At 37.5% G+C, this 21,533-nt stretch overlaps 1 protein-coding gene across 1 annotated transcript in view; it reads right to left on the reverse strand.

Moving 5' to 3' along the window:
• SNX29 (sorting nexin 29) overlaps window positions 1-21,533 on the reverse strand; it is a 127,604-nt gene that overhangs the window by 80,649 nt on the left and 25,422 nt on the right. Inside the window, exons 12-15 of the mRNA XM_005150769.3 lie at window positions 20,320-20,383; window positions 18,939-19,067; window positions 6,838-6,920; window positions 2,677-2,783 (exon numbers count right to left, since the gene is read on the reverse strand). Coding sequence (XP_005150826.2) covers window positions 2,677-2,783; window positions 6,838-6,920; window positions 18,939-19,067; window positions 20,320-20,383 — 383 coding nt within the window. The remainder of the gene's footprint in view (window positions 1-2,676; window positions 2,784-6,837; window positions 6,921-18,938; window positions 19,068-20,319; window positions 20,384-21,533) is intronic.

The following is a 21,533-nucleotide window of genomic DNA, read 5'->3' on the forward strand; positions in this document are numbered from 1 at the left end:
GAAGAAATTCTTTACTGTTAGGGTGGTGAGGCACTGGAATGGGCTCCCCAGGGAGGTTGTGAATGCTCCATCCCTGGCAGTGTTCAAGACCAGGTTGGATGAAGCCTTGGGTGATATGGTTTAGTGTGAGGTGTCCCTGCCCATGGCAGGGGGCTTGGAACTAGATGATCTTGAGGTCCTTTCCAATCCTAACTATTCTATGATTCTATGAGGCATTCCAAAAGGGACTAATATATTGTGATACAAGTTTCAGTACATCAAAAGCCTGCTACTGTAGCAGAGGAGCCAGTCTACTCATTCACTAGTCTGACAGGAACAGTCTATGCCAGGAAACCAGAAATTCAATGTCATTTACTGAGCCTTTAACAGAGCTCTCCCATAATACTATTTAGTACATCATGAACATAACCTACAGTTTAACTTTGAGGAAATGCTGATTAAAGTCCACCACTAAAATTAGTTACATAAAGAGAGTACAAAATTACCAAAGGTTGAAACTGCAAAGAAAGTTGATGTTCTCTCTAATGAGACGCTTACTACTTCATTACTTGTCTACAGCCATGATGATTTTAAACACACTTTATTATTCATGCATTGAGAGTTGTATAGATCAACCTAATTTCTCTTCTAAAATAAAACAGCATTCTAGTCCCACAGCATATGACATTGGAAAACATATGGGAATTGCTAGAGGTACCTCAACCCCCCCCCCAAAAATTGGGCACTGGAAGAAACTGTGGTGACTTCATATAAGCTCCACCGCTATTTCTAAGAAAATACAACATAATGATGATGCAGAATTGTTACAAAATTTTTTCTACTACTATTTTAAGCATAATGTTCAGTGAAAAGTTTCTTGAAATTTCTTTTACTCCATAATTTTTAACTTTATCTACTTGGTTAAATCAACTTATTTACTGATTGTGAGTAAAGAAGTTTAAAAAATACTTCTCTGCCATACTTTTACAAATATGGCAAAAAACTGAAAATTCCTTCAATATATTAAGAATATTTTTTTATGGAAAAACAGACATCCAAAATCTCTAATTACTCAGCAGAACCATTCATTTTAATCCCTTGACAGCTAGTTGGTTCTCTGTGAGGAGACTTCTATGTCCTGATCAGCTAGCAAGAAATTTAAGAGAATCTTTGTCCTCAGTTAAAATAGTCTCTGGGGACAAAATAACAGTTACCAAAACTGCTGAAGTCAGAACATTTTTCAGACCCAATTCTAGCTGAGTGAAACTACCCGAACAACATTCAGGAGTGGTTTCTATCCTAGTCCTCAACTTGGAGCACAACATAGGCTATCCTTTGAAAGTAAGACTTCACATCTTTTGTTTCTGCAGAGAAAAGGGGTAATGACTTGACGAATACACCTGGATTGTTACAGAGGTTACATCCTATTTCAAGTATGTGAAGACACTGTTACACTGTAGGAAGTGAGACTAAGATACAGACTTCCTTCTCTGAGTATGCTTCGCAACCAGGTTTTCCAGTGGCTATATCCCCTGCTGTGCCATCAGAGTTGCTACTAACACTGTCTGCCCCAAACTCAGAAGTGCTAGCAACAAATTCCGAACATGAAGAACACACTTAAAAGAACTAAGGAGGATGCTTTTAAAGCTGAAAGATATTTTACCTGTGGTCTTAATTAAGATAGTCTTTTGATAGGTACAGAACAGAGGAAAGGTGTCAGAAGAACCCAATCAAAGGTATGCATTAGGAAGAGAATTAGTTTCACATGGTCCTATGAGAAAGCAATAACCAAGTATGGATGTTTTAGAACTGTATTAATCAATTTGATGCATGACCTGCATTTTTAGTCATCTTCATGTTAATCAGTTACTATGAGTATCTCATTTCAGAGTATTTTGGGCAAGAGAAAGACAGAGAATTGTTTTACTTTTTATAAAAATGTTCATTTAATATTTAATAGGAGATATGGGTATTAGATATTAAATTTCATTACTTTTGTCTGGAAAATCATCTGTATTTAAATTTAGGATGAAACCCTAATCTTTCTTCCTTTATTTTTTTTCTTTAATGAATTTTACATTAGTCTTAGAAGTGAATCTTCCTTTAGGAACTTTTTCTAACATGGTCATATCCACAGAACTAGTAGCTTCCATCACCATTTCCATACTGCAGCATTCAATAAGCTATATGGTAAAGCAATACAAAAATGAATCACAGTTTGGCAATCAGAAACCACTATGAAAGCACAGAAAAAGCTACAGGTTTCAGAATGTCCTCATCTTAAAGCTCAACTGACACGACAGCAATGCCTGTAATTATGTACTGTAACTGACACAACACCTCAAACCTCCTTTCAGAGCTTCACAACCACCAGTTATAACCTTAAGGAATCTATTTACTAAAACCCTCATTTTAATATTGAAGTATAATGTGTACTCTTGTTAAGAAAAGTATCTGAATTGCTTTAAATCTGCTCTGAAGTTGAATTAACACATCTGTATTTTAACCACAGAAGCCTGAAAATAGAATCTTCCTTTTTTCCTCAAAAAAAAAACCCAAAAGAAAAAAATAAAGAAAAAGGTTTTTCTTTTACACTAATGGGGGAGGAGGGGAACCAACAACTAAGCAAAGAAACTACAGCTTCAAATCTCATGTTATGATTACGATTTCACAGAATTTGTGTAGTACAAACTTTACCTCTATCAATTTTCTTTCATAAGAGCTGGCTAGTTCCTCATTGTTTTCTACTTGCTTTTGCTCTGGCATAGGAAATTCACCATCAGTACTCCAAATGCTGGGCGGAACTAAAACAAAGAGATACCATGTTAAGTTACATAAACATCTAGAACAACCTGTCTACAAGTAATAGTTCTAAAACCAGTTGCTAGAAGTATCAAAATCGGATGTAATATTAAACAGTATTATAGGTACTAAAAAATAAATGCTGCAGGGAGCTTTCTTGTGAGCAACATTTAGACAGGTACTCTCAACAGTGAAAAAAAATGATCAGACTAAAAGCATTTGGCTGTTCTATGACTACAGCTATCTAATAAATGCAGGTAGTAACCACAATTCCTACCCAAAGCCTTGCAAAACTAAGCCTAAGCTTCTCTTTTATGTCTTTTTTCTACTTTTCTTCCAAAATATCGTTTCATATTACCTGTAACAATTATTTACACATCACAGAAATGACAGAAAACAGGACTGGGAATTTAACGGTTTTGCATGAAGCAGGATCAGCTGCAGTTATTTCATTCATGACAGTTAATTGTCTGATTTATTCCTAGAAACCTGCAATAATGGAGATTTCATGCTTCCCTGCACAATCTATTTAAATTTTAGTATTTTTCTCAGAAAAGTTTTCTTGATAGCTAATCAAAATTCCTTCACCTGCCATCTAAGCCCATTACTCCTCTTCTTACCTATAGTGAAATGGAAACTACAGGTTATCCTATTCCTGTTCCTAGCTATCATTTATGTATTTCATGATCACTTTAATGCCTATTCTAAGCATGTCTCCTCCAAGTTACACGAAGTCCAATTCAACTTCTTCTCACAGATCATGAATTTTTACAAAAACAAGTTAGCACTTATAAAGTAAACAAGCACTAATAAGATTTATCAAATGCCTTCATCATTTCTCTATAGCTAAACTATACATACCACCATAATAAGGTAGGTACAAGACTTCATAATTCAGCTGAATAAATACTCTTGAGCCTGGGAACTGATTATTGCTTCAAGAAGTATATATATTCTGAACTTTATTATTATTTTATTAAGTGAATTTTGAAAGCTATTTTAAGACCTATTTCCTGTAAACTTTGCTTGTTAGCCAGAAACTTCTAAGATCAGCGTTTTCATATGTGTAATGTTATTGTATCTAAGCAGATTTGAAAAATGGTCCACATCCAACTCCTGCTGACGGCTGGGAATGCAGGATGCTCATTTAATATTTAAATACAATATCAAACTGCTTAGTCTATGGCAGTGATCACTCATTTGAAAGCTGGTCTAATATTCTGAACTCAACAGTTCTGACTCTTGAGCAATTTATTTATAATCACATTTGCTTTTTTAAGTCACTGCAAGGCAAAGTATTATGCTGCATTTCTTGTACTATTTTAGGAAACTTTAAAAGCCATGCTAAATAGCATCTGATCTGGTTATTGCAGCAAATGGAGATTCTTCTCTATAGTCATAAAAACAACAGCAGAAGCTCAATTTACTTGGATTCTTTCAAAATAGTTCCACAGAAAGCCTAGTAACATAGCATTCTAAAATTCACATACAATACATTTAAAACCTCTGGTTTGATACCATTTGGCAGAAGATTTATCACCACTGAAATTCCTCATCGTAACAGGGAAGCAGTGAAATTAGTTGTATGCAACAGTTTATGCTTCCTAACATAGAAGACTATCTCCTAACATTCCAGCAAAAGGGGACAATGGGAGCTTTCCAAGTTCAAACAGATCAGAACTCTGACATGTAAGGCTAGTTACAAGAACCTTACCCTAGAAGTGTGTAAAATAATACATAGGAAACTGACAAGAATTTTAAGTTAAATTGACAAAAGTAAACAGTAGTTTCTTCATCCTATTTCCTTCCCAAAATCATCACAACCTCAGAACACAGCAATAAAACAGGTCTTGTAAAAACATTCCATTATCCTTTCAAGCATTTCAGTTAATTAGAAACCAAATTACTTCAGAGAATCTGTTACTGTCACTCTAAGTTATACCACAATTGGAAATCAATAATTTGACGTAAGTTACACAATGATAGATGCACTAAAAAATACAAATAGCTCTTTCTAATAATACAAATATTCTTAATTGTGAAGGCTCACATCTGAAAAATTTGAATGCCTATGATGAGATACTGAAAATGATCTATGTATATCATGGGTGCAACAGTGTCTATAAATTTGGTAAAAGAAAATACTTTCTTTTGTTTCACTCTCCTTTCTTGCAGTGCATCTAAATATATCAGCTCTCAGGAATTGTTTATGTGCTTAAGTACTTTTTTGAGTCAGAGGCCCAAGTACTACTAAAAATTCAGATAAATCTCCAATGTCAGCTAAGGGGAAAAAAATAGTTTTCTAAAAATACAATGTGTGAAGTTAGGATATAAGAAAAATTATTACAAATAGTGCCTGCAGCTGCAATTTATTCTGGTCACTAATGATAAATATTACAGAAAATCACTGTGGATTGATTCAATAGCTTTTGAGCATAAAGCATACATGTATCCATTTTTAGAAATGTTGGTACTGTTTCATCCCCCTTTTTCATCTGTAAAATCTGACCATCCTACTCTGTTTCTATTCTTATCACTCACTAATTTGCATAATTTTAACATGGCAGAATATAGCCAGCCTTGGAATATTTTTTTTCTTTCCCTATAATTACACTCATCATGCAAACTGTCAGTATGTAATGAAGGATAATTTCTGCTATTATAAGAAGCTTAAGCGATGATTTTCGTGAATAATTCTTAATCTGAATCACTACACTCCAGCGAAGTCGGAAGTAAATACATGTGTTCTCACTAACAAAAAGCCTTTTAAGGATGAATGAAGTTTTTAAACTACAAATAAGTACAGTGAGTAGCTCTTAAGAGCAGAACTAATGTAGTATTCATTCATACAGCCACTTATACAACCACAATATTAATAATTAGGAGAAAAATTAACAAAAAGACAGATGGTGCTAGTTTCTGAAAAGCCACCTTGTCTCTCAAAACACCTTCTACAGGCAGCAAAAATACAGGTCCCACCAGAAAATGATTCAGAATCGAGACTCCAATTCATCCTGTCATAGACACTTCTATCACACTGACCACTGAAGAAAAGCAGTGACACTGATAACTGTTTATCTTTCAGATATAAAGTCTGCTAATTAGAGTCAGAGCAACATAGCAAACAAAGTGAAAAGTCTGGTCTGTTGAGTCTACTTGAAACAGTCTGTAAGCACTTATCCCCAAAACAACAGTAACAGAATAATATAAATACTAATTTTTCTCTCCTCAAATTATTACGTTCTAATACCACACTAAGTCAGAGATTGCTTTTTTAAATAAGAAACTTCCCTGAAAAAGCTAAGACCACCTCATCTACCAGAAAATGCTCTGTAAAGTACAAAAAGCTACATCAGTATTTTCTCTAAAGGAAAAGGTATTAAATATGTTATTTTCACTATTGGCAGATACTACTCTACCATAGTCTGAAGAGATGAATAGGGTTTGTAACTATCTCTTCCTAATCCTACTTCCATGTAAATGATTTCATTTGTTTTGGCAAAGACTCGCTAAGGAAAGGCAAGACTTCTTGACTATTTCTACTCAGCAGGAATTTAATAATGTGCCAGCACATAATATTCTTATTGTTTGATCTCAGTCTGCATTACAAAACTGTTCACAAACCAGCAAATAGCCCAGTCAGAGATGGGTCAGGGACAGTTCTCATGGAAACAGAACCCTCATCTCTTCAGATGGTGATGTTTTCCAACAGGAGGAAGGCTGATGTCATACCAGGTAGAACATGAAAGTGTGAAACATGCATGTCCTCATCGAGATACTAGGACTTGTTTGCATGGCTGAAGTGTTAGTTACAGACAAGGCCTTGCATAGGACAGGGTGGTTATCTATAGAGATCCATTCCAGGATGAATCAGGAAAACCAGAGACATGCCTGTCCACTGGTTAGCCTTTCAATGTCAGTTTTTATACACATCGAGGAGTCATTTCCATCATATGGTTACTATTTCTATGCCTCCAATAAACACGGTCTCAAGAGTATCATACAGAAAAAGCAAACCTTGTGCATGGAATATTTTCTCCTTCATTTTATCCTTACCTTCCACTGTTTGACCTTCTCTTCTGAGCATCTGAACAGCTCCTACATATTTCTTAAGTTGCACTTTTAGCACCTCATTTTCTCTGTTGATAAAAACAGAATAAAAAAATACAACTGTTTTCTCAATGTAGATAAAAGCCACTTTCAATGGAAACAAACATACAATCTGTCATAATAAGCTTTATCTCTGTCATGAAGATGAAAAAAAATCTCACACCTTAAATAATACCTGAACAGCAGAATTCCACATAAGAGGTCACATAAACACATCAAACAAACAGATTATCTCGTAGTCAGAAATATGATTAATTTAGATTTTCTATACTATGGTACATTGAAAGGCAGAGAAATTATACAGCCTGTGTAAATCAACAGTTGAATAAAAAATTAGGGGGGGATATTTGACAAGGAAATTTAGAATGGCCAGTATAAAAGTAGGTATCATTTTACTATTTGCCGATGTATTTAATGTCAAGCAAACAAGAATTCAGCTTCAGAAACAGACTTGATAGCTGTAAGAAAATGCCAACACTTCAGCAATAACGTTCAAGGTAAAAGTTTTCCACACACCAATCCTAAATGAAAACCATAGGACAAGAAATTAAATTAATCCCTTTGAATGTCATATTTTAGTGCCCGTCTCTGTCTCACTCTGGAAAACACAGATATGCAAACCAGCTAATATCATTGCTCCGCCTAACAACATTAAGCACCTTAGTTTATATTTGATGGAAATAAAAGGGATTCTAACCAATGGAATTTTAAACAAATCTGACAGATCAGGTGTCTTAAAATTCAATTATCTACCTAAGCCCATTCAGTTAACCAAAAGCGCTTATACAGAAGAAACATAACTAAAATGTGTTACTAGAGAGTGAATTGAGACAACTTTTACTCTTCTTTAGGGAAGCATCAGGGTACAAAAACATAGGTGCCACACATGCAGCCCACACAAGAAACCCCCAACTGGTTAGAAAGAAGAGAGAACATGGGCAGGACAAAACTATGCCAGAGGAGCAGTTCGAGCTCTAGGAAGTTATTTAAGAATGAAGAGTATTCAGAAACACATGCAAATGTGTTTGATGGTCCTTATACTACATACATATTGACTGATGGCTTGGCTTCACAAGTGAAGATTTGGGAAGGGCTTTAACCATGCTTACTACAAGCACGGTGACCAAGGGCATGTGGGATATGCAAATCTGGTTTGAAAAGTGTGCTCAGGCAATCAGGGAGTGTCCGACCAGGAATGTCATCTCCTCAGAAATCAGGAGCTACCCATGTGCTGGTCCCCCCGCATGCAAGGTTGGATCTGCAGCTTCCCATGCACCGGGTCATCTACCAATTCAACCCTCACCTGTCCATACAGACACGTGAGAGCCAAGCTCTTCCAGCCTGCGCAGAGGAGTTTTTAGGTGAGGTGCAGCTTGCACAGAACTGGCCCCATCCTTTACACCTGAGGTTTAACTGCCAGGCCCAGTGAGCTTGGACGGTGACAGCAAAGTCTGCAGGTTGTAGGTTCGGTGAGAGTGTCCTTCTCTTAGATGGAAGACCATACAAGGCTAGACGAGCTCTATCAGCTTGGGTTTGAAGATAGGAGTTTTCCTTCTCCTGTGAGGAGGGCCTGTCTTCTCTAACGAAGATTCAGGAAGGGCTTTAACCCACACATTCTGAGCAAGACTGTCATCTCCTGGGTCAATCTCAAGCATCTAGGTAGGATTCTGACTTAGAGGCGTTCAGTCATAAGCCCACCTTGCACCAGTGGCTCCTCAGCCAAGCGCACGCACCAGGGGTCTGAATCTGCAGTTCCTCTCATACTGAGCAGTATACACACACACAAAATACATGCATATTATATATATTCATGCACACAAAAATAAACTGCAGTTGTGAGCAATGCCATAGTTATATATAAAACCCCTAAGCTGATGCTATATTCATATTTCTATGGATTTCAAATCAGTTTTCTGAATTATGCAACCTCAATTTGATTCAGTCCTTTAGTAGGAGGTTGCTAAATAATTAAGAAACTATTGATTACCCAACTATCAATTTTTAATAAAGTCTTTGATGATTTTATGCAGTTCATTATATTTTTCATTTCCTAGACTACAAAGAACAATTCAAGTTTTCCATCAGATGGATGCTGATGCTTAGAAAACACAGTTGAATTAAAATAAGTCTAAATAATTCATTCATAAAAAAACATGACAGGTAGACAAAAATGTTTCTCATCAGAAGTATAAGTCTGCATGAAAATAGCTGTATCCAATTACGATACATTGAATTTTAAGGATTCTCACTTCTATATTTGAGAAGAGATTCGGAGCCTTCTGCCTGTACTGAGACAGCATCAAACAAAAAAACACAGGCAAAAATCACAAATCCACTTTTTACTCTTGTGCCTATTGACTTCAAACTAATACAGTGCACGTAACACAGGTTTTGATACAAAACTGAAACTCAAAGCAGAATACTAAGGCCAGGTCACAATTATGTCATTTTACCATCTTATTACTTCTCCTTCTTTGACATCTCTTTCTTGAAACTACTATTTACCCATATCCCAAAGAGTGCCCTTCCTGATATGTATGGATTTATATAGCCCCTTTTATCAGACTATGTCAAAAAGTAATAATAAATAGCAAGCACTCACTAAGGCTTAAATGACTTCAAAAGGAATGATATATTTATAGCAAGTATTTCATAGGAGTATAAACTCCTGTATAGAAGTTAAGGGTCAGATTTGCAGAAATTCTTGTCCAGCTCTCTCAATAGTTCTACCTATAGGTAAGGATATTAAACACTTGTCATGTGCAGGGCCCAGCTTTACTTCAACTTTTCCAAACTCTGCTACCTAACTTGAAGCAAAGCTGTTAGCCTCTTCTGAGACTGCACAGATAAACACAACACTGAGCATCTTTCAAATCTTCCACACAATTTCACCTTCTGTGCTGCAGAATAAATGATGAGACTGTGAGTACAAGTTAATGGAGACACAGGGGAAAAAAAAAAGAAAGGAAAATCAGGCTGAAATACAGGGGAAAACAAAGACCGAGAACTATGTCACTAAAAACACATCCATCTCCAAAACTTCAATTATAATGAATTTCCCTGCCTGATCGCTTCTCCCATGTTAATAACCATCTGAAAGACAGAGTGATAATATGTCATTTTACCCTGCGTCAGCTCCATGAGAGAGGATGACAATCTAGTATTCTTACAAATTACTTTGTGCTCAAATGGCACAGGTCTAGTGTGTGTTGTTGATTGAACTTTATACCACTGGTGATTACTCATGCAGAAGGATGACACAAGACATACTTCACTTTGATTGTTCGATTATGAAACTAGAAAACGACAAATTAGGAGCTACATTGAAAAAATACTAAAGTTTGAAATCCAATTATAGAAAAAAAATGGATTTAAAGCAGCCTCTGAAACAAGAATTTAACTCCTCCCCAGGTCTGATTCTGATTTACTGTTATTTGGGTACACATAAGAAGCAGATTAACAGAATGTCTTTGAAGCTTTATGTCTTCAAGCCAAACAAACACAAAACAGAAATGTATGCATTTCCCCATTTCTTTTTCTTTCAGACAAATAGGAAGTTAATTTCTGACAGCAGATTTATCTTCAATCTCTCTCCAAAAGTATGAAATACAGAAATACAAACATATTTCAAATACATCAACTTACAAATGCCATGTATCTATAACAGCAGGATAAATTTTATTCCATCTGAAGCTTTTCAAACAACTGTAGGAATTTCTCCATCATTCTGCAGCTATTCTCCAAAGAAAACCAGACAAAGATATTTCCAGGTTCCAATAAGAACAGGCTAATGCAGTAGGGATCAATGTCTTTTAGCAGAGTATATTTTATCCTACAGCATGAAATAGTGAAATTACTTTTAGACATAATTAAACTCTGCAGTTGGCTTTCTGCTTCTCCTGAAGATAAACCAGAATACTATAAAATTATATGTATCCGCTCTCTGCCATTAATAGTGTCTTTGCTTAGAATCAGAGGGAAAATACAATCCTAATTACAGTAATGATCAGGACATGGTAACAACTGTAAGCAAAGAGAAGAGGAGTAAGTATCAAAACCTGAAATGGTGATACATAAGGAACTTTTATGTTTTCTAAAATGGAAGATACCACCTCAAAATCTCTAAAACTGTAAGCATTTCTCCTCACCAACAAGTTAATTCGTGCCATGAAAAGTAGCAACTGTTCCCTAAGAAGATTTCTATCAAGAAGATGAATGTACCAGAATAATAAGCAGCATGTTCTCACATCAAGCGGATAACAGTGTGTTAAGAGATGCTATTCATCTGGAGCCCAGCCTCACTGCTGGGACTACTGCTGTGTCCTGGAGAAGAGCCAAGGACCTACAGGTGACATCTCCTCTGCTCTCCTTATGCTACAGCATCCCTATTAAAAAAAAAGTGGGGGGGGAGGGGGCAAGGAGAGTTGAAGGAGCTTGGTTAATTTCTCATCATGTCCAGAAAGTTTCTGTGACAGATAATTAGGCTTACTGAAGCATGTATACATAGACCAAAAACAGTTTAAGGTCTACTCTGTGAGTCAAATTAGATGCATCTTATGCTTCTCAAAGTAAGATTTCTGGCTGTTAATACAAATTAACACAAGTAAGAATGTGTTTTATAAAAGCTGACTTCAAAAAATTTCATTAAAAAGTTACATAATATATCTCTGAGTTATGAAATCTGCTGCAAAGGAAGAGGCCTTAGAGGACTTCTTTTCCTATACTTTAACAGAAGACAAAAAAGCCCACCACACAACTGCTTCTGTGAAAAGATACAAAAAAACTCTTCTAGGGCTTCTGTAAAGTGAGCATGGTAAGGAAAGAATTTGAAAAGGGTAGTTTCTCATGTATGTTAACTATGATGGCATAAAGAACACTGTAACTAATTTCCAAGAGCTAGTTCCCAAAGTACAAAGGTGATGAAAATGCTGAGGACAAACACCAGATCAGTCTCACAACCAGCAATTTTATCATATCATAAACCAGTGTTACACAGTACAGCAAAGTGGTAACTTTAACCCAGCCCCCAGAGATGATAAACAGTGCCAGAGAGAACACACACAGTAAGTAAGGTGTTACACAATGCAACCGAGAACAAGCACAACTCCTCTGAGAGCACATAAATCAATGCTGTGACCAGAGACTGTTAAACTAATCCAATGAATGCTTAGAATAAAACTTGTTTTGACACACTCTGGTCAGATCTGTCAGTATCTCAACCCTTCATGCCCCACACTGGGTGCCAAAAGCACTGTCATACAACAAAGCACCATACAGTTGTTTGCTCACTCTCTCCCTCCATAGTGGGATGGTGGAGAGCATTGGGAAAAGAAAAAAAGTAGAATTCATGGGTTGACACAAAAACAGTTTAATAGGGCAGAAAAGGAAGGGAAAATAATGATAATGATGATGATGATAATAATAATTAACATACAAAACAATCCCAGCACAATCCCAGGCACAGCTACAGGTTGGGCAGAGAAGAGATTCAGAGCAACCCTGTGGAGAAGGACTTGGGGGTGTTGGTCAATGAGAAAATGAACATGAGCTGGCTTCAGTGTGCACTTGCAGCCCAGAAAGCCAACCGTATCCTGGGCTGCATCAAAAGCGTGACCAGCAGGTCGAAGGAGGTGATCCTACCCCTCCACTCTGCTCTCGACAGACCTCACTTGGAGTACTGGGCACAGTTCTAGTGTTCTCAACACAAAAAGGACATGGAACTGTTGGAACAAGGCCATAAGAGGGCCACAAGGTTGATCAGGGGAGTGGAGCACCTCCTGTATGAAAACAGGCTGAGAAAGTTGGGACTGTTCAGCCTGGAGAAGGCTGTGTGGAGACCTGTCCTGGGTTCAGCAGCAGCAGACACTTTTCTCCTTCTTAGTAGCTGGTGCAGTGCTGTGGTTTTGACTTTCAGCCTGAGAACATCACTGATAACACAGAAGGTTTTAGTTATTGTTAAGTAATGTTAGGCTGACCAAGGACTTTCTGAGTCTCATGGTCTGCCAGGAAGGAGGTAAAGCTGGGAGGAACCAGAGACAGGACACCTGACCCAAACTAACCAAAGGGGTATTCCATACCACAGCACGTCATGCCCAGTATATTATCTGGGGGCAGTTATCCAGAAGGCCCAGAACACTGGTTAGGCCAGGGTGGGTATCAGTCAGTGAGTGGTGAGCGGTTGTATTCTCTTCCCTTGTTATTTCCGTTATCATTATTATTATTGGTGGTAGCAGCAGTGGTTTGTGTTATACCTTAGTTACTGGACTGTTCTTATCCCAGCCTGTGGGAGTTACATTCTTTTGATTCTCCTCCCCATCCCTTCGGGAGCGGGGAAAGGGGAGGGGGGGAGTGAGAGACTGTGTGGTTCTGATTTACGGGTGGGCTTAAACCACAACAAGACCTCATAGCAGTCTTCCAGTATCTGAAGGGGGCCTATAAGGATGTGGAGGAGGGCTCTTCATTAGGGAATGTAGTGACAGGACAAGGGGTAATGGGTTAAAACTTAAACAGGGGAAGTTCATGTTAGATATAAGGAAGAAGTTCTTCACTGTGAGGGTGGTGAGGCTCTGGTATGGGCTCCTCAAGTAAGTTGTGAATGCTCCATCCCTGGTGGTGTTCAAGGCCAGCTTGGACAGAGCCTTGGGTGACGTGGTTTAGTGTGAGGTGTCCCTGCCCATGGCAGGGGGATTGGAACTAGATGATCTTAAGTTCCTTTTCAATCCTAACTCTTCTATGATTGTACGAAAACAAGTGATGCACAATGCAATTGCTCACCACCCAGCAACCAATGCCCAGCAGCAGCCCCCAGCCAGCTTTCCCCCTAGTTTATACACTGAGCATGATGCCACAGGCATGGAATGTCCCTTGGGCAGTTGGGATCAGCTGTCCTGGATGTGTCCCTCCCAATTTCTTGTGGCCCTGGCCTACTCGCTGGTGGGATGGTGTAAACTGGGAAGTCCTTGACTGAAGTATAAGTCCTGTTCAGCAACACCTAAACCATCAGTGTATAATCAACATTATTCTCATCCTAAATCCAAAACAATGCACTGTACCAGCTACTAGGAAGGAAAATAACTGTCCCAGCTCAAACCAGGGCAAACACCATATGTGTGAAAAAACTGAAAACTATTCTCATGATATAGACAACTAGACTGTGTTCAGATCTAAGCTATGAAAAGGCTGTGTTATAGCATTGGTATCTCATCTGAAGAAGCAAAAAATGTCTTTGTGTGTAAGAAATAAGAGGAAGTTGTTTATCTTATGAAATAACTTGTCTCTTTCTCTAAAACGTTTGTGTAACTTGTAACATGTCACAAAGCAAATAAACAGAGAAAAAAATTGAATATAGGAATATTCAAATTATTTTTCACAAGCAGGGACAAGAAGTATTTTTCCTGTTTTTAAGAAGCTGTTTAAGGTAAGTAACACAGTCATTTCGAGATGCACAACACATCCTCACTGAAGCTCTCTGGCTCTGAACGAAATGTTGTAAAAGAGATTAATACAAAATGCCAAATCCAAAAGCAATATGGCTTAAATGATACAGACACAAGATAAGGAAGCAAATTAGCTTGCAGAATGTACTGTAAACAGAAGGTACATAAAAGTATAAGATACAGTCAAACTCTTATCCCCCATTTCCTTAAACAGTGTATTACCATCTTTATCTGCTTCTCTTGCTCCAAAGCCCATCCTTTGCAAAAAAGCTTTCCTCCAACGTTTCTCAAGATAGTCTAGCAATCTGCTATCCAAGATTATCTGGTTTCACAGCTAACTTCAATACCTTTCTTTGCCTCACAAAGGGATGTAAAAGTATTCCATACCAAAAAGAACAACAAAACAATCTTGATGAAAAACCTTCAGCATTGCCGAGAAACCACTAGCACAGTATGTCAATCTAAGAAAGGCTTACCCATGAAAGGGGGGGAGAATAATTAAACCAAAAAGAATGAAAAACAGCTTACAAAATTATACTAGAGAGTCTATTTAGTCTATTCTATCATTAGAAAAAGGGCTGAATACTGAGACTGCTCCTTTTTAAACAATACCATAGCTGTTATGAAAGAGCTATTCAAATACTTCACATGAAAGAATGAGATTACCACTACTTGAAACAGGAGTGACATAAGAATTTTTCCAGTTTTCAAAGGGATCTTAGGACACTCAGGAAAATTTCTCTAAGCAAGCCAGCATTTTGTCTATGAGACCAGAGACTCTTTGGATAGCCTAGGAGATCAACTGGATAAATCAATAATGCAGATATCCAGCAGTAACAGTTTCAACACTGACTAATGTGTCACTGAAATCTGTGTTCCCTAAACCTTCAGGAAGGTATTTACATCAAAGCAAGAGCTTTAGGAACATTGAAATACCAGCTCTCATAACCTGAAGCACATTTTTTTTCATCAGATTACAATAATCAGATTTTTACTGAATTCTTTGTTTTAAGATGTTCAGAATATTACAGCTGAGGAAATTTTTCTACTGTAGGCATGAGACCAATTATTTTCAAGGTATGTATGTATATATATATAGTGAGATTTCACTATTACAAAATATCTGAAACTTCAGTTTCCTCCTACTTACCTACGGCATTATGCAGCACTTTCAAAACTTCATTATTTTAAATTCTTCAATTTATTTATCTTGCCCAACTTCGTGGTTTACAATATTATTTACTTAATAAATTTTACCACTTTTACTATTGCAGCAGCATTGCCTACAGTGTATGAAGAGAACCAGCAAAGGAATTTAGAAGAAAAACCTATATTTCAAAATAGCTATATGCAGTTTCTTATGTGCTAGACAATGAGTTGCAATGAATCATTAAAGAAATGCAGCCAAAGTCTAAAATAACCAGTGACACAAGAATCTGTTGTACCTAAGCAGCTCCCAATGCTGTTTTCATTATGTGACAAGGTAATCTGACTTTCAGAAGAACAATCAACACAACATGCCCAGTCTTAACAGCAATAAATTAAACTTGTTTAAAAATAATGTTATTCTAAGTGAGCATCTGTTTAGATCTTGTTATACAAGCTCCTAATCTATTCTTCAAAAAGGTATGTGCAGGAGTAGTATCTGATTCACCCATATGTCGCAGCGAATTCTAAAACTGTGGGGGAAGTGAGTCAAATAAATATGAATAGACAATTCCTATAACCTTAAAAGTGAACATTAAATGATGAAGTATTGGCATTGTTTCAATTGTCCTGCACCACGTGAATGTCAAACCCACTTGTGCAGATCTCTCCCTCCCTCAAAGTGAGTAGTTCAGTTTGATGTGTCATCAAAGGCAGAATTGGTAATGTTCTAAATACTTTTTTTCTTAAGAAAGCTTTGTATTTATCATTTTCAGATAGTGGTTCTGCTGTGCAACAAAATGCATACAGGAATCTCAGCTGTCACCTCACAATTAACACTAAGCACTCTGCCTGCGCAGGCAGAAAACAAACAGCTCCCCCGTGATAAGACAGAGATTACTAATGTTATTCAACATTTGGGATAGGTTAGTTTACTATACATGTGAATTATGCCCAAAATCTTAGGCATCATAGGCTACTCTAGAGCTTATTTAGAATTGTAAGAGGAAAATGACACTATTACAATATTTACCTTCAAAAGCATTTGTTAAGCTAAATCACTTTTAGACAAGGGAAGGATTAAAATTCTTTTCTTTCAGCACAGCTGCAGCACAAAGTCAAGATGGAGGCAAGTCACTGCCAGAGCCAATGTTGTTTAACAGCTTCATTAACGAAGTGGATGCTGGGACACACCTCAGCAAATTCACAGACAACAAAGCACTGGGGAGCAGCTGATACATGGGATAGTTGTGCTGTCATCCAGGGAGACCTGCACAGGCTGGAGAACTGGACTCAGTCAAATTCCTTAAAGCTCAACAAGAGGAAATGCAGAGTCCTGCATCTGGGGAGGAATAGTCTTAGGCAACCATACATGCTGGGAGCTGGAAAACAGCTTGCCGGAAAAGGATCTGTGAGTCCTGGTGGACAAGCAGCTGGCAACGAGCCATCAATGCCCCCTTTGTGGCAAGGAAAGCCAACAACACCTTGGACCACATTACAAAGAGTGTTGACAACAGGTCACTGTCAAAAACATGGAAATGGTCTTGAGCAGCCTGTTCCAGTTGACCTTCTTAGGGCTAGGAGCAAACAATTGCACCACTTTCAGAAACTGGTATTGTTAATGCTGTTTTGCAACAACTGTTGCTTATGATACAGTGGCTGATAAAGTAGTCAGACATGGAAACCTGACAATGGGACAAGAAAAATAAACATTTGCCCCTGGAAAACAAAGTCAATACTTAAATAATCAGATAGAAGGAAGGTCAGATGGAAACGTCAACAATGAGAATAATTATCCATTCTTTACTGCCTACATACGTGAGGTATGTGTCAGCAGCATCTGACATGGTTCTATGTAACTGAAAACAATGAAGACACAAATACCCCTACTTGATTCAAATCACAGGAGGACCACTCAGCACAATTTCTACTGACTGAAGTAAGAACTTGCTGGGAGGAGAAGAGCCCCCATACTAAGCTCAGTGTGGAAGTATGCAAGACATCCACCAGAGGAAATACTGTGGATTAATATTAAATTGAGGTCTCCAAAACAAGTCCTCACTGTTCCAGATATGAGAGCCAGAATCCTAACAACCCAGCTTGTGTTTTTGAAAACCTAACTAAAACCCAAAACAAATCCCAAAACCCCTCATGATTTACACATGCACCAAAGCAGCCATTTCCACTACTAGAACAAGTATTTCATTATTCTAGGACAGCAACATCAGTCTATTCACAACATTCACATGGTGTTTCTGTTCCCCTCCCTGTCTCCTTATATTTAAAAGCTATATCAAATTTAAGGTTTGGAAAATACTGTTTGGAGACAGTGCTAGGTACATTAACAACATTAACAATATCATATATCCAACAGAAGGTAAAAACCACACAGGATCTCGATATTCTGATTTGCTCCAGACTGGGCAGACAGCTATACCAAGAATCACACAGATAAGTAAAATGAAAATCAATTAAAAACTTTTAAAATTTGTTTAAAAATTAAAACAAAATTAGTTGCATATTTCTGAGGAGTGGGGTGGGTTGAGGAGATAGAACTGGAAAAAACAGATACATGAAGAAACAAAGTCATCTTTCATTTACCTTATACACATATGTATTGCTTTGTATCTATACTCATTAACTGTCACTATTTTCCTGGCTTATGTTTCTTAGTATTAGTCTAATTACTTCTTGAAATTAAATGTGATGTTGTCCAAGGGTCAGCTCACTGATATTCCTTCCTCTGAAGCTGTAGTGGTAGTTTTACTAGTATTTTAAACTCTCTCTTACTGTTAACACTAGACAAAGTAAAACTCACAAACTCGCTGAATGTCAGAAAATCTTCCAAAGTTTTTTTTCAGCCTAAACTCAACTGAAGTCCATGTGATTTTTAGTCCTAAATCACAGAACCATTAGGATTGGAAGGGACCTCCAGAGGTCATCCAGTCCAAGCCCCTGCCAAGGCAGGGCCACCAGGAGCAGGTTACACAGGAACATGTCCAGGTGAGTTTGGAATGTCTCCAGAAAGGGAGAACACCACAACACCCCCGGGCAGCCTGTTCCAGTGCTCTGCCACCCTCAGTGGAAAGAAGTTCTTCCTCATGTTGAGGTGAAACTCGTCGTGTTTTAGTTTATGGCCATTGCACCTCTTCTTGTTGCTGGGCACCATTGAAAAGGGTCTGGCATCACCCTCCTGGCACCTGCCTTTGGGATACTGATCTGCATTGATGAGATCTCTCAGTCTGCTCTTCTCTAGACTAACCAGGCCCAGCTCCCACAATCTCTGCTTGTAAGAGAGATGCACTTGAGACCCCAACCATCCCTGTGGCCCTAAAATCATTTCTGCGGCCCCAGTGTTCACTTATGTTCTTCTGAAAACTACTTGAATATATTTTCTCCTGTATGCAGAATTTATTTCCTTGTTCCACTGCTGTTACTTTTCATGACAGTTTCAGCACTCCTTACCGTGCCAATGCTTGGACTTTCATGGCATGTCGCTCTTCCTGCTCTGCTGCTTTCCTTCTCCAGTTGTCCATTTCCTGCCTTAGCGCTGCAGAATGCTCCATCTCTCCATCAAGCAGATTTCTCAGAGATCTGGAGGAAGGCAGCAGCCTCTGTTAGAACACTGCTAACACTACCTGGTAATTAGAATATACTCTATGAATTAAAAAGTGGGTTGCCTGTATGATACCACTGCCATCATCCTAACATTTCATTATTCAGTGTAATAAATTCACATGATTTGATTATGCAAAGATAGGAAAATCTACAAGGAAGAAGGACCCAATCAAACAGTTGTCAGCACTTACTCTGTGAACTTGTGTTACAGTCTCATCCATATGCCCAAAGGACAATCTATTACAGTATCCACTGTACCACCAGGAAGAAATAATTTATTATAGAAAACATCTTAAAAGCTGGTTTCAGTATTTTGATGCTTCAGGAGTAATCTGTAAGCAACGTATTTACTAGCAAGAGCAGGAGACAGGTAGGGGTCTTGTCTCCAGTGAGAGCAATACCATAGACCTCTCTGTAAAACTTTCAAAGAGATAGCAAAGGTCAGCATGATGCTGCCCTGGTCCTTCTGCCAAAAAAAACCAGGAAACTGAATGGAGCAGTAACTTGAAGTTATGGGAGTAAGGGTAAGAGGCAGCAAAAGGGGATCAGCTGGTAGTCTTGATATTAAAACAAACAAAAAACTCTAAATTATCTACAGAAAATGTAAATTATCAAAATAGCCCTACTACAGCATAACAACAGCATGTCTTGAACACATTTGTATTTTCATTCATCTAGCCATGTGTTCCAATAGGCTATATAAATACAAAGTAGGCTTGATAGCATTTTAAATAAGCCACTTATCATTTTTACATCATCATTTTGCCGCAAGTGAACAGCAAGACACAAGTAACAGCCACTTTCAGCATAACATTGTTAGCCATCCTACAGCACTTCTGTACCAGAAGGAAACGGCAATTTTCTGAATTATGTGTAGGAGAAGCTTTTACTCACTTGGAAATCTGTTTTAAGGGATCTTAAGAATCTTTTGGCTATAAGTTTTGGTTTTAAAAAACTACAAAAGCAAAACTAGCAAAGCTCCCAAGACAAAGAGTTATACATCACTTGAATTTAAAGGAAAAAGCTGACCTGCAGACATTACTCTTCAGTATCAACAGCTGCATATTGAAGCATTACGCTTACCTCTGACAGAAAAAGAATATATATATCAAAACGATTACACATAATCATAAAGATTACACATAGCTTTACACAAAGGACAGCTTGTACTAGAGAACAGATTTTCATTTTTTAATTAAGTCCCTCTTGACTAGATAAAGAAAACTACCTATTCTGTTCTTCCAGTTCATCTTTTCTATTCATCATGGCCACGATTGCTTGACGAAGTTCATCTAAAGAGAAGGGACAAAAAAGATTAATTCCTTTGTGTATAGTCATGTGCATAGTGGCACTAATTCAGCAACACACTTAAGATGATGCCAACATCATTTGCTATTAGAAAAGTACATAAAAATACTCTTAATCTGATCACTAATTTAAGCACTCTTCAAAAATTGTATTATATAACACAGCACCAGAACTATTGATTAAATCTAACTAGGCTGCTTCTGGCTTTAACACAGATGTTGACAAATTTGCCTGTGGCTACAGCTATTTTGTTTTAATACCAGACATATGGGGACAATGCACCTTTTCACTATTTCACTATTTGCATACTAATAAGATATGCTGTTACTTGCTTTACTTCAAATTGCTTGTTTTCTATGCTAGAAATTCAGACACAAGAAATACAACTGTTACAGTGAGACCAGAACAGAGAAAAAAATCACTGCTTCTTCAAGGCATTTCTTCTCAAACTCAGTCTTAAAGAATGTCTTAAAGACTATGGGATTTCTGAATCATAGAACAGTTAGGGTTGGAAGGACCTTAAGATCTTACCATTTCCTACACAAACCTTTTCATTTGCTATAAATACCTTAAAAAATATATTGTCATTACACCAAGAATATTTTTTTCCCAACAAAGACTGACTTTTATAACTTTTAAGGACTTCCTAGAGTTAGGCTTAACAGTAATACCAGGGTAGCTGAATACCATGCTGAAAAACATTAGCTAAATACTGCCTCACCTCAAATCCTTCTGCTCTTACAAAACTTTCACCATGTAACCATACAGCTGCACTATTTACTATAAATTTAGAGAAAAATATTAATAGCTTCTAAAACAGACTCTGGCTTCCAGATCTTGCACAAATGGATGAAATACAACAGGCCTTCAAAGATCTGAATGCCCCATCCCTGGCAGTGTTCAAGGCCAGGATGGATGGGGCTTGGAGCAACCTGGTCTAGTGGAAGGTGTCACTGCTTCCCTGATATTGTCTATAGTTACAGAGATTTTTTGCCAGTTAAAAAAAAAAAAAAAAAAAAAAAAAAAAATCTTAACATTTTTGTCCTGTGGACCAGATTAAGTTTGCTGAACTCTAGTAGTGAATGAAATATGAACATTTCTACTATGTCAGTCAAATGTATTAGTCAGTACAGA

The sequence above is a fragment of the Melopsittacus undulatus genome, chromosome 8 (assembly GCF_012275295.1).
Source record: "Melopsittacus undulatus isolate bMelUnd1 chromosome 8, bMelUnd1.mat.Z, whole genome shotgun sequence".
In the NCBI taxonomy this organism is placed as follows: Eukaryota; Metazoa; Chordata; class Aves; order Psittaciformes; family Psittaculidae; genus Melopsittacus; species Melopsittacus undulatus.